Consider the following 13,699-nt stretch of genomic DNA (forward strand, 5'->3'; position numbering starts at 1 on the left):
TGGACTTTCATGTTTGTGGATGATATTGTGATTTGTGGTGAGAGTAGTGAGCAGGTTGAGAAGAGTCTGGAGAGGTGGAGATATGCGCTGGAGACAAGGGGAATGAGAGTCAGTAGGAGTAAGACAGAGTACATGTGTGTGAATGAGAGGGAGGGCAGTGGAATGGTGCAGTTGCAGGGAGAAGAGGTGGAGAAGGTGGAGGAGTTCAGGTACCTGGGGTCAACAGTGCAGAGTAATGGAGAGTGTGTTAGAGAAGTGAAGAAAAGAGTGCAGGCAGGGTGGAGTGGGTGGAGAAGAGTGATAGCAGGAGTGATTTGTGATAGAAGAGTATCTGTGAGAGTGAAAGGGAAAGTTTATAGGACTGTGGTGAGACCTGCGATGTTGTATGGATTAGAGACAGTGGCATTGAGTAAAAGACAGGAGGTGGAGCTGGAGGTAGCAGCGCTGAAGATGTTGAGGTTTTCGTTGGGAGGGACGACGATGGACAGGATTAGAAATGAGTTTATTAGAGGGACAGCTCATGTAGGACGTTTTGGAGACAAGGTGAGGGAGGTGAGATTGAGATGGTTTGGACATGTGCAGAGGAGGGACATGGGGTATATCAGTAGGAGAATGCTGAGGATGGAGACACCAGGAAGGAGGAAAAGAGGAAGACCAAGGAGAAGGTTTATGGATGTGGTGAGAGAAGACATGCAGGTAGATGGTGTGAAAGAGGCAGATGTAGAGGACAAGGGGGGTATGGAGATGGATGATCCGCTGTGGCGCCCCCTACTGGGGCAGCTAAAAGAATAAGATTAAGAAGAAGATATACTACTAAGCCGAAAAGCCCAAGCTCATAGATTGGTAATAAATCCTTTTAAATCATAGCACCACACACACACACACACACACACACACATACACACACACAGTCATCCCACCCTTCACTGTTACATCACCATGTGTTTATGTGCTCACGGAGAAAAAGAGAAAAAAAAATAGAATAATGTTTTAATATTAACATTCACCGTAAATCTCTTTAGTGCCGTGTTTCTGAGAACCGATTTGGCGTGTATCAAATATATGCACTAAAAAAAATTATTTTTTTTGTTTTTTGTACATTATGTAACATCACGGACACAGCGATAAATAATTTTTTTTAAACAGGAAAAAAAAGGGGGGAGGGGAATAAAAGTTATATTATTTACACGCGCTGGCAGTTCGACATCGGCTTCTGTACAGTCACAAGTGCATTGAGAAAGGCACAGCATCAGCCATTTGTTAGCACTAGTGAAGCAAATATGAAGACACACACACACACACACACACACACACACACACACACACACACACACACACACACACACACACACACACACACACACACACACACACACAGGGATGGTGTGGTTTTCTGAGATTGGACTCATCAATCCTTATTAGTTTCCTTGATATGCTGATATATAAATATATTTGCGTCAAAAGTTTTGGAACACGTCGTGGGGGGAAAAATTCACCTCGGAATTCCGACTTGTATTATCACAACTGTCCTTCAACCTCGAGGTCAGCAAGTGACCGCAAATAAACTCGGAATTCCAAGACATATATATATATATATATAAAATGGTCTCCTGTACCCTGAATTCAGCAAGTGACCGCAAACAAACTAAACTCGTAATTCCACCTTGAAATATCACAAATGTCTCCACAACCCCGAGTTCAGCAAGTCATCTCAAATCAAACCCAACTTGGAATACCGACTTGTACCGCCGCGAGTTTTCTCCGCCAACAGTTCAACAAAGTGACAGCAAACAAACTCGGGATTCCAAGATGTACCCTAATAATAAGTCTCCTGGAACCTGAGCAAGTGACTGCAAGCGAAATCAATTCGGAATTCCGACTGGTAACATCACGACTCTCCAAGATCAAGTTACAATAAACAAACTCGGCTTGGAATTCCGACTAGTAACTTGGCCCTTCGTTTGTAGCTGCTATAACGTAAGTGGAAACAGGAATCGCGGACGACGTGGGACACGCCTTCGAGACGAGGTTTATTCGATTCCCGTTTGTGACGTGCTCCAAAACCCTTGACTATCAGAGTGTGTGTGTGTGTGTGTGTGTGTGTGTGTGTGAGATGTTCGTCCAGACCTCAGCGTTCTCGTGCGGCACTGACTGCAGTTTCAAGTCTCTTAAAAATATATTTATTAAAAAAAGAAATAATAAAAAATAAAATCCAGCTGCTGTTTATTTAGTTTCCTAGGAGCAGACAGCACTGTACAGCCTGACGCTCAGCCTACATCGATTAGAAACACAGCAGATTCCCAAATCTTCCCAGAATTCCCAGTGCTGTAGTGCAACAGTGAGCGTGATTCTCGTGACCAGTATGCCAGCGACGTGTGCTGTAGGTGCACAGGCTGAGCGCACAGGATTCCCTGGATTCCCTCGAGAAGCTGAAATCAGGTGTGTTTTATGGAGCGTGCACAGCTGATACGGACACCCGACTTTCCCACCGTAATCGCCAAATTGTTCCCACAAACAATTGTATAAGACGTCTTTGGATGCGAGAGCATGAAAGTCAACCTTCAGTTGAACTATGAAACCTGTTCCAGCTCCATAAAAGATCTGCTTTTTCATGGTGTTGGAAGATGTGCAAGAGCTCCTGCTATAGAGCTATAAAACCCGATTTAACACGTTTGCGATGACGTGTTTAACGCTGACTGCACCTCAGGCCTCCTCCATGTGCCACCATGTGCTTACTGAGCGTCCTATCATTTTTTTAAGGGGGGTGGCCGCATGTAAAAACGCATGTAGGTGAGGCCCAGATGTTCAGAAGACACGTGTAAAAGGAACGAATCGCTCTAAACGAATGCGGCAGGTGTTTTTATGGGTACGTTTGCGTTTTTCTAGGTGGAATATGCACACATGCACGTCTGCACATGGAGATATGTCATGGTGGAACGTAGAGTTTGGAACGTTTCCTCCGTGTTGATCTCATTTTATACAATAGAGCATGTGCGTGTTAAGGGCCTTACTCAAGGGCCCAGGAGTGGTGGCTTGGTGGTGTTGGGATTTGAACTCCCAACCTTCTGATCTTACCACATCTTAACCACGGAGCTACGATGTCCATTCTTGAACACGACATCGATCGTGTTAGACGCTTATGCAGATGTTTGTACAAACAGCTGGATCTTTGACATGTGAACTGCCCTTAGATTCTTATTTAGATTAGACGCTAAAACCTGAGGAGGTAAGTGTAGAATAAGGCATATCGGGGTGAGGGGTGATGATAAAGGGGCAAACCTGTTCCTAGATCTTGTGCTTTACCCCGGCGAGTCCTGGCGCCGCCCTGACGTGACGTTTTATCTCAAACACACCTGATCTCGGTAAATCGAGGTTTTCGCCAGGATTTAAAAAGATAGTCTGGCCACGTCTGATCAGATTTCTTAGATCGGACCAAACGGACTATGAGTCAGCTGATTAGAGAGCGCACTCAGCATGACTGTGCACATACACACACCCGCTGGGGTAACAAGCGAGTAAGAGAGAGAGAGAGAGAGAAAAAAGAAAGAAAGCATAACCCGACCCCAAAGCAGCAGAAAGAAGTGGATTAAAAGTCTGAGTTAAAAAAAAAAAAAAAAAGAGGGATTACTGGGAAAAAGTGAGTCGTGAAGGTTGAGGGAGAGAAAGTTTGGCCAGCAAAAGTTTCATTTCACCAGCACTGACTTTGGAAGGAACCCGTCCGTCTGCGAGGAAGAGGAGGAGGAAGAGGAAGAGAAGGAGCCGGCGCCGGTGGGCTGCGCTGCCGCTTTGGGTAGACTGTACATGTAGACGGCGCCGATGACGAGGCTGGCGCCGAGCGTGAACAGGATGTCCACGTGGAAGCCGAAGAGGTAGACGGACGTGACTGTGGACACCACGATGGAGAAGGATGTGGCGAAGCCCTTGAGGATGTTGTCGGCGTATTTGACCACCACGGCCACCAGGAGGCCGCCGAACGCCTGGTTGAAAATCACGCCCCACACCATGGGCGTGTATCCGAACAGGAAGCCCTTCTCGGCGATCTGCTCGCCGTCGTTCCACAACAGGCCGAGCAGGCCCAGGAGCGTCCCGAAGAACCCCAGTTGCACGTTGCGGAGCCACAGCGAGGCGCTGCTGCCTTTCAGGATCTTCTCGAAGTAAACACCTGCGAACCCTGATGACAGGCAGGACACCACTACGGCCACCAGGCCTTTCACGTAGCTCTGGGAGGCGCCCGAGTCCACGGCCTCCTTGTTCTTGCTGCTGTCCTGCTCCACCTGGACGATGGCCACACCGGCGAACAAGAGGAGCAACGAGATCCACTGGATACGGGACAGACTTTTCCTCAGCATGAGAACCGAGAAGAGCGCCGTCGTTAAAATCTTCAGCTGATACGTTACCTACAGATACGGAGGAGATAAAAAAAAAAAAAAAGTGCTTTTTTAATTGAAATCTCGTTTTTATCCATTTACACACTATGACCAAATGTTTGTGGACACCCAACCATTATATGTGCATCTTTTTGAAGTTATCCAGTTCCACATTTAGTCCCCATTTACTAATATAATAAGCTCCACTCTTCTGGGGAGATGTTCCTCTAGATTTTGTGAAGATGTTTGTGAGGTGAGGAGGTCTGGGATGCAGCTGACATGAAAAATCCAAAGCATCCAAAGACACCAGTTTGGAGAAGAACCATACAAATCGCATAGTGTGTGTGTGTGTGTGTGTGTGTGTGTGTAAAATGGTGTTGTCCTGAAGATCCCTTTAAAGCAGGATTCTGATACTGGAGATTCCCTCTAAAAATGCTGAATAAACAGGAAGAAAACGGATGGGAGGAGTCTCCAGGGGTGTCGGGGGTGAAAGTGTCAGGATGTTAAACTTGAGCAGAACTTCAGAGGAAGCTCACCTGAAACGTGGCAGCTGGCAAGTTTGAGATGGCCACGTACTGCAGGTTGTTCTGTAGCGTGTAGATAAGCGATGGAACCGCCAGCTTCAGCGTGTCCCAGTACTGCACCACTATAGAATCATACAGGAGGAACACAAAGTCTTTGATGTTTCCTGTAAAGAAAAAGAAGAAGAAGAAGAAGAAGGAGCATTATTACTGACGCACCATCTGCTGAACTCTGGACCGCTCTGGGGTATCATTACGACAGACACACCTCTCTTCTGGAACAGGATGATGATGAGGCAGGTGGAGACCTTCAGGACCTCGGCCATGACCACAGCGGACGTGGTGAAGAAGCGATCTCCCGGTAACGTCCGCACGTAGCGGATGCTGAGGATGAGCGAGGCATTCTGGATCACCAAAATGGTCAAACTGATGTACTTTAACTTCCGGTTCGCTGCAGAAGGACAGACACGAGACGCGATCAGAACCTGTTCAGAACCCGAGCTCGCTCTTCACGTGAATATTCAAGAAATGCATCAAAGTGGTCGTCGTTTTTAATTAACACAGTTTTTTATTATCAACATTCGAACAGCTTACGTTTTAAAACAACTTGAAATAAAATCACTGCTTGTTCAAATAATTTATAAAATGATATTTGAACATATTTTATCAAAATAAATAGAGAAATTAAATTAGTTACATTTTTGTTAGACCCATTTTGGGTGATACAGATGTATGTGTGTGTGTGTGTGTGTGTGTGTGTGTGTGTGTGTGTGTGTGTGTGTTTTTTACATTCAATATAGCATTTTCTCAGATTGTAAATATGTTCCGCAAAAAACGAAAAACTTTGGTGCGAATGTGTATGGTTACACCCCCATCACTTCACTCCAGCCACATTAATCACATTCCCTCTCTCTGTCTCCATGTCCCTCTCTCTGTCTCCATGTCCCTCTCTCTGTCTCCATGTCTCTCTCTCTGTCTCTCTGTCTCTCTCTCTGTCTCCATGTCTCTCTCTCTGTCTCCATGTCCCTCTCTCTGTCTCCATGTCTCTCTCTCTGTCTCTCTGTCTCCATGTCTCTCTCTCTGTCTCTCTGTCTCCATGTCTCTCTCTCTGTCTCTCTGTCTCCATGTCTCTCTCTCTGTCTCTCTGTCTCTCTGTCTCCATGTCTCTCTCTCTGTCTCTCTGTCTCTCTGTCTCCATGTCTCTCTCTCTGTCTCTCTGTCTCCATGTCTCTCTCTCTGTCTCTCTGTCTCCATGTCTCTCTCTCTGTCTCTCTGTCTCTCTGTCTCCATGTCTCTCTCTCTCTGTCTCTCTGTCTCCATGTCTCTCTCTCTCTGTCTCTCTGTCTCCATGTCTCTCTCTCTCTCTCTCTCTGTCTCCATGTCTCTCTCTCTCTCTCTGTCTCCATGTCTCTCTCTCTCTCTCTCTCTCTCTCTCTCTCTCTCTCTCTCTCTCTCTCTCTCTCTCTCTCTCTCTCTCTCTCTCTCTCTCTCTCTCTCTCTCTCTCTCTCTCTCTCTCTCTCTCTCTCTCTCTCTCTCTCTCTCTCTCTCTCTCTCTCTCTCTATCCCTGATTCCTCCCAAACTATTAAACAAAAGACTTCAGTTAAATACTTTATTAAACCAACAAACTTTTAGATTTGTTTATTATTAGTTTTGGCTTAAATACAGGTTTCACTGTACGAGTCCCCGAGTACGAGCCGTTACTATAGAAACGATAACACGGCCGGGCGTTAATAAGGTTCTCCAGTCTGACCCTGAATATATTCATTATACAGTCATTCAGACTGGAGCCTTTTACAGAACACTATAGAATCACGCTGTAATCACACGCCCTTCGCCATACAGGTCCCCGTGTTCGCCGTTACCATAGAAACCAGAAAGTTGGCATTAACATATCTGTATACCCGAGATTTACCTTGTAGGCGAAGTCAACCCTGACGAATTAGATTCGAGATTTTGCACGTGCTGCGATATGGTACAAAGAAAGAAAGATTTCATTCGGCAAACAAATTCGATCTGTTTATTCGAACAATCATCGTAAACGCTCATCTTTATATCTTAATAGAGAGACGAATCCGTCTAACTACGTGCAGGAAAACTAACGTGCAGGTACGTTTGCTCTCCGACGCATCAGTGACGAGGATGTTTGCACACTGCACCCTGTTAAAACACACACACACACACACACACACCCCAACACCAACAATCAGCGCCTTCATTCACACTGAGCGGTCAGGCACTCCACCCAGCATGCTCTCTCTCTCTCTCTCTCTCACACTCACACTCACACTCACACTCACACTCACACTCACACTCACACTCACACACTCACACACTCACACACTCACACACTCACACACTCACACACACACACACACTCACACACACTCACACATACTCACACACTCACACACACACGACTCCTTGTCCACAACCAACCCGACTGTACGATGGAGAAATACAAAAAAAAAAAAAAAAAAAAAAGGGTTACACGGTAGAAACGGTGCCACCAAAAGTATTGGGACACCCGTTTTTTCCTTATGCCATATCTGGTTCTTCATTAAACTGCTACCAAAAAGTTGGACACACAATTGTATAGGACGTCTTTGGATGCAGAATTGCAAAATTTTTTCCTTTAATCGAACTAGGAGACCCAAACCTGTTCCAGCTCCATGAAGATTTGCTTTACATGGGTTGGAATAGAAGATCTTAGAATAGAAGAGCTCCAACTTCAACTTTGAGGTGAATGTGAACAATAACTTCTTAATCTACTTGACTTTACGAACATCCTTGTATGAGCAAAAATCTCCATAAAACCAAGTGGAACATCTTTGGTCTCCTAGCTTAAGTTCAAGAGAAAAAAAACCACTGCATCCAAAGCAGTGTGGCTCCATGTTTGTGTAGGAAAACTCAGGTGTCCTAATGACCCAGAATTCTGCTTTGATGTTTCACATGACTTCCATCTAAAGATCCCCTGACTGTTCCATCATGGTGTCTACGTCACGCGACACAACGCCTCGTCCCAACCAGACAAAATGAGACCAATTCACTTCAACAATACACTCGTTATTGCCTTTCAAACTACTTCCAATTTAAAAAGGTGTTACTGTTTTTTAATTGAATGGATGGACAGACAAATAGTTAGACAGACAGACAGGTGAATAGACAGACAGGCAGACAGACAGGTAAATAAATAGATGGATAGACAGACAGACAGACAATCAGATAAAATGGTAGACAGACATACAGTGGTGGATAGACAATCAAATAAAATGGTGAATAGACAGACAGGCAGACAGACCGACAGACAGGTAAATAAATAGATGCTTAGACAGACAGACAGACAGACAGACAGACAGACAGACAGACAAAATGGTGGATAGATAGACAGACAGACAGACATACATAAAATGGTAGACAGACTTACATACAATGGTGGATAGATAATCAGATAAAATGGTGAATAGACAGACAGACAGACAGACAGACAGACAGACAGACAGACAGACAGACAGACAAATGAATAGATGGATAGACAGACAGACAATCAGATAAAATGGTGGATGGATAGACAGACAGATAAAATGGTAGATGGATAGACAGACAGATAAAATGGTAAATAGATTAGATAGACAGACAGTTTGACACCAATAAACTTGTAATTGACTCAGTAATTGAACTTCATCAAATGTCATTCAAACTACTTTCATTTAAAAAATAAATTCCTTGTGGCAGAGGTGTGGGTTTGAATAACGAGGTAAAAGAAAACACCCAGTCAAAGAAAAAGTGTATGATGCTGAAGGCGGTCTGACCTGCTCTACCTGATTCTCCTCAACCAGCAAAACCAAGACGCTTTTGTAATGAAATTCTTCTGGAATTCCTGGAGAAGCTCTGGTGTTCAATGTATTAAAGTTCTTTATTAGTTATGCAAACGTATCGTTTTTCTTCTAAAAAATATGTAAGAGATTTTAGATATAAAACAATATAAAGGCACGGTTACAGTAAAGGTGTGTTCCAGGGTTCATGGTGTCTATTTCAGCCTCCTGTGAGTGATTTAGTCTGAACTCAGCAGGGGCTCATTACAGTCACATCATTCTCGATAAAACGCTTCCATCTCTTTTCATTGACGTATAGAATAAACTCTGATTTGGAATGACACGGATGTATACCAGGAACTCCTAAAGCAAATATCACAGTTTATCAATACACATCACTACGGCCGCTTCTACAAACAGGAATAAAATGACGTCAAAAGATTGTGAAACAGAGACCCGGAAGGGGCAGCGGGATTATTTCAGGCGTCTTTTACAGTTTCCAGGGTGTGTTTTTTTTTTTTTTTTTTTTTTTTTACATTTTGAAAGCATTGTTACACGGAGTGTCGAGTTACGTTAGTTTGTTTAAGGAACGATTAAAGTGTAAAGGAGGAAAGACGACAACAAAAAGGTAAAAAAGAATTTTCTTCTTCTTCTCTTTTTTTTCGGATTAAAATGCAGTGACTTTTTTGCCCGTCGTGGATTTGAACGGAAAGGGATGAATATGAAAAAGTATTCTATTCTATTTCAAATAAAACAATCGTGCACACACACACACACACACACACACACACACACACACACACACACACGTCAATGTCTAACCCTGGGCAAATGTTAAAAGACAGCCAGGCAGATAAAAAAATATATATATATGGATGGATGGACAACTGGTTGGTTAGACAGACAGACAGACAGACAGACAGATACAAGGATGGACAGACGAATGGTTGGTTAGACAGAGAGACAGACAGATATAAGGATAGACAGACAAGTGGATACAATTGTAAACAGACAGACAGACAGACAGACAGACAGACAGACAGTGGAGATAGACAGACAGACAGACAGACAGACAGACAGACAGACAGACAGACAGACAGACAGACAGACAGACAGACAGACAGACAGACGTGGGTAGACAGACAGACAGACAGACGTGGGTAGACAGAGACAGACAGACGTGGGTAGACAGAGAGATGTGGGTAGACAGACAGATGTGGGTAGACAGACAGATGTGGGTAGACAGACAGACAGATGTGGGTAGACAGACAGACAGATGTGGGTAGACAGACAGACAGATGTGGGTAGACAGACAGACAGACAGATGTGGGTAGACAGACAGACAGACAGACAGATGTGGGTAGACAGACAGACAGACAGACAGACAGACAGACAGACAGACAGACAGACAGACAGATGTGGGTAGACAGACAGACAGACAGACAGACAGATGTGGGTAGACAGACAGACAGACAGACAGACAGACAGACAGATGTGGGTAGACAGACAGACAGACAGACAGACAGATGTGGGTAGACAGACAGACAGACAGACAGACAGATGTGGGTAGACAGACAGACAGACAGACAGACAGATGTGGGTAGACAGACAGACAGACAGACAGACAGATGTGGGTAGACAGACAGACAGATGTGGGTAGACAGACAGACAGATGTGGGTAGACAGACAGACAGACAGATGTGGGTAGACAGACAGACAGACAGATGTGGGTAGACAGACAGACAGACAGACAGTGGAGACAGACAGACAGACAGACAGTGGAGACAGACAGACAGACAGACAGACAGACAGACAGACAGACAGACAGAGGAGACAGACAGACAGACAGACAGACAGACAGACAGACAGATGTGGGTAGACAGACAGACAGACAGACAGACAGATGTTTGTAGACAGACAGACATATGTGGGTAGACAGACAGACATATGTGGGTAGACAGACAGACAATAGACAGATAGATAAACAAACAATAGTGTAGATAGATAGATAGATAGATAGATAGATAGATAGATAGATAGATAGATAGATAGATAAACAACAGTGGAGATAGATAGATAGATAGATAGATAGATAGATAGATAGATAGATAGATAGATAGATAGATAGATAGATAGATAACTTTAATTCAAATGATAATATTGAAGTGTATAAATGCTGTAGTATCAGTTGTAATGTTATGGAAAGTAAATGCTGGGGGTGAAACCCACACACTGAATCTGTAGCTCAGTTGTAATATTTAAAGCAGGAAATGAATCCATTACCGTCACTGTGTCTGCGGGAAGGTGTCTTATCTTCACCTGGAGATCCGGGACCCTGATTACCTGCTGCCATGTTGGCACTGACGTCTAAACCCCCCCGGACTCACAGCGCTAATTTCCGGTCCAACCGTCAGCCCCGAGATACACCAATTAATCCCAGTAGAGCGGCTTCATGCTGCAAAAGTTACCTAAATGTTCAGTGACATTACTTAATAACCAAAACAAACAAAAACACTTCACACACAAACTCTCACACAAACTCTCACACACACACACACACACCGCAGCGCTAACAGTGTAAAGCTGTACACTGAAGCTCCAGGCTGAAGCGTCGACGTCTCCACTGTCTTCTCTTCTTCATTGGTGGGAGGTTTGAACACAATATCTAAAGACGCGCTTCTCCCACCAAGCGGCCTGGAGGGGAATTACACGGTGTGGCAAAAGTATCCGGACACCCGTCTTCTCCACCTATGTGGCTCCTCAATGCTCCTCAAACGCAGTAGTGTAAGATCTACTTCGGGATGCAGTGTCGTGAAATGTATACCTTTATTTGAAATAGAACCTGTTCCAGCATGACAGTGCCCCTGTGCACAAAGCTCCAGTTGCATGAAGATACACTTTCTGGATTGGAAGATCCCTGCTGTAAATTCTCAACTCAACCCTATTAAAGATGAATGAATTTTTCACGCTGACTGCACCCCAGGCTTCATCACATCACCTACATCAGTACCTCACTTCAACACCCTCTCCACAAAATCTAGTGGAACGTCTTCCCAGATGATTGGAGCTTACTACAATGGCATATAGAGACTACATGTGGAAACTGGATGATCTTAAAGAAGCACATAGCAAACTTTTCCAGCAAACTGTACCTGCAGTTGGAAAAGGGGTAGTAATTTGTACCTGGGATGGCAAAAGGGGAACTTTGATCATAAATCTTTCAACAGTACAGAACACTGGAGAGAGAGAGAACTAACATGAGTACTGGAGTATAAGATTATAAGTAATGTTCTTTCTACAGTCTTATACAGTCATTTGAGAACCAGAAGCTACTGAGCAACTCATAAAATATCTCAACATTTAAGATCATCACAGATCCAACACCAACTTCTCCATGCCAGAGCCTTTAAACACTCAAAGAGGTCCAATGTCCAAACTCTACACATGTAGTGGGATCCAATTGGCACTGGTTCGTCTCTAGATAGTCCAGGATGTTTGAAGGCATCTACTTCTTTAAAGGTCCATAATCTTCACGAGGTGGGACGTGACTGGAGCTTGAGCAACCTCAGGAAGCCTCGGGATGGGGAGAGAAAGAGAAGCAGTGGAGAGGAATTAGCGTAGCTGCTGTTCATGATATTAACAGCACAAGTTGATAATGTGCATGTGATCAGATGTTCTGGAGCACAAGGTTGTGATGTGATGTGTGTGATGTGTGTTATGTGTAGGCTTTGCTAAAAAGATATGTTTTTAATCTACACTTAAACTGGGAGAGTGTATCTGAACCCCGAACACTGTCAGGAAGACTATTCCAGAGTTTAGGAGCTAAATGTGAAAATGCTCTACCGCCTTTAGTGGACTTTGCTATTCTAGGAACTACTAGAAGCCCAGAGTTTTGAGATCTCAGGGAGCGTGACGGATTGTAGCGTGTTAAGAGACTGGATAGATACATGGGAGCCAAACCATTTAGTGCTTTATAAGTGAGTAGCAGTAGTTTGTAGTCTATTCGAAACTTAATAGGAAGCCAATGTAGGGACGATAAGATTGGGGTTATATGATCGTATTTTCTTGACCTAGTAAGAACTCTTGCTGCGGCATTCTGAACTAACTGAAGCTTGTTTATTAATGATGCAGGACATCCACCTAGTAATGCATTACAGTAGTCTATTCTAGAGGTCATAAACGCATGGACGAGCTTCTCTGCATCAGATATAGATAACATATTTCTTAGCTTAGAAATATTTCTAAGGTGAAAGAAGGCTGTTTTTGTAACTTGATTGATGTGATTTTTAAAAGATAAGTTGCTGTCTAAAATAACTCCCAGGTCTTTTACCGCTGAACTAGTAGTTACAGAACAACCGTCTAAATGCAGGCTGAGATGCTGGAGCGAGAAAGGGTGAGGAAGGTGAGAAGGATGATGAAGGTGAGGCAGGGGTGAGAAAGGTGAAAATGGTGAAGAAGGTGAGAAGGATGATGAAGGTGAGGCAGGGGTGAGAAAGGTGAAAATGGTGAAGAAGGTGAGAAGGATGATGAAGGTGAGGCAGAGGTGAGAAAGGTGAAAATGGTGAAGAAGGTGAGAAGGATGATGAAGGTGAGGCAGAGGTGAGAAAGGTGAAAATGGTGAAAATGGTGAAGAAGGTGAGAAAGATGATGAAGGTGAGGCAGGGGTGAGAAAGGTGAAAATGGTGAAGAAGGTGAGAAGGATGATGAAGGTGAGGCAGAGGTGAGAAAGGTGAAAATGGTGAAGAAGGTGAGAAGGATGATGAAGGTGAGGCAGGGGTGAGAAAGGTGAAAATGGTGAAGAAGGTGAGAAGGATGATGAAGGTGAGGCAGAGGTGAGAAAGGTGAAAATGGTGAAGAAGGTGAGAAGGATGATGAAGGTGAGGCAGGGGTGAGAAAGGTGAAAATGGTGAAGAAGGTGAGAAGGATGATGAAGGTGAGGCAGAGGTGAGAAAGGTGAAAATGGTGAAGAAGGTGAGAAGGATGATGAAGGTGAGGCA

The 13,699-nt window shown here is 44.2% G+C and overlaps 1 protein-coding gene across 1 annotated transcript in view; it reads right to left on the minus strand.

Annotated features, from left to right (window-relative positions):
- slc35a2 (solute carrier family 35 member 2) overlaps nucleotides 1-11,128 on the minus strand; it is a 14,249-nt gene extending 3,121 nt beyond the window's left edge. The window contains exons 1-4 of the mRNA XM_083555044.1: nucleotides 10,986-11,128; nucleotides 5,157-5,339; nucleotides 4,904-5,055; nucleotides 3,703-4,397 (exon numbers count right to left, since the gene is read on the minus strand). Coding sequence (XP_083411170.1) covers nucleotides 3,703-4,397; nucleotides 4,904-5,055; nucleotides 5,157-5,339; nucleotides 10,986-11,055 — 1,100 coding nt within the window. The 5' untranslated portion in view covers nucleotides 11,056-11,128. The remainder of the gene's footprint in view (nucleotides 1-3,702; nucleotides 4,398-4,903; nucleotides 5,056-5,156; nucleotides 5,340-10,985) is intronic.
- Nucleotides 11,129-13,699: the final 2,571 nt, after the last annotated feature.

Source organism: Silurus aristotelis (genome assembly GCF_946808225.1).
Source record: "Silurus aristotelis genome assembly, chromosome: 11".
NCBI lineage: Eukaryota > Metazoa > Chordata > Actinopteri > Siluriformes > Siluridae > Silurus > Silurus aristotelis.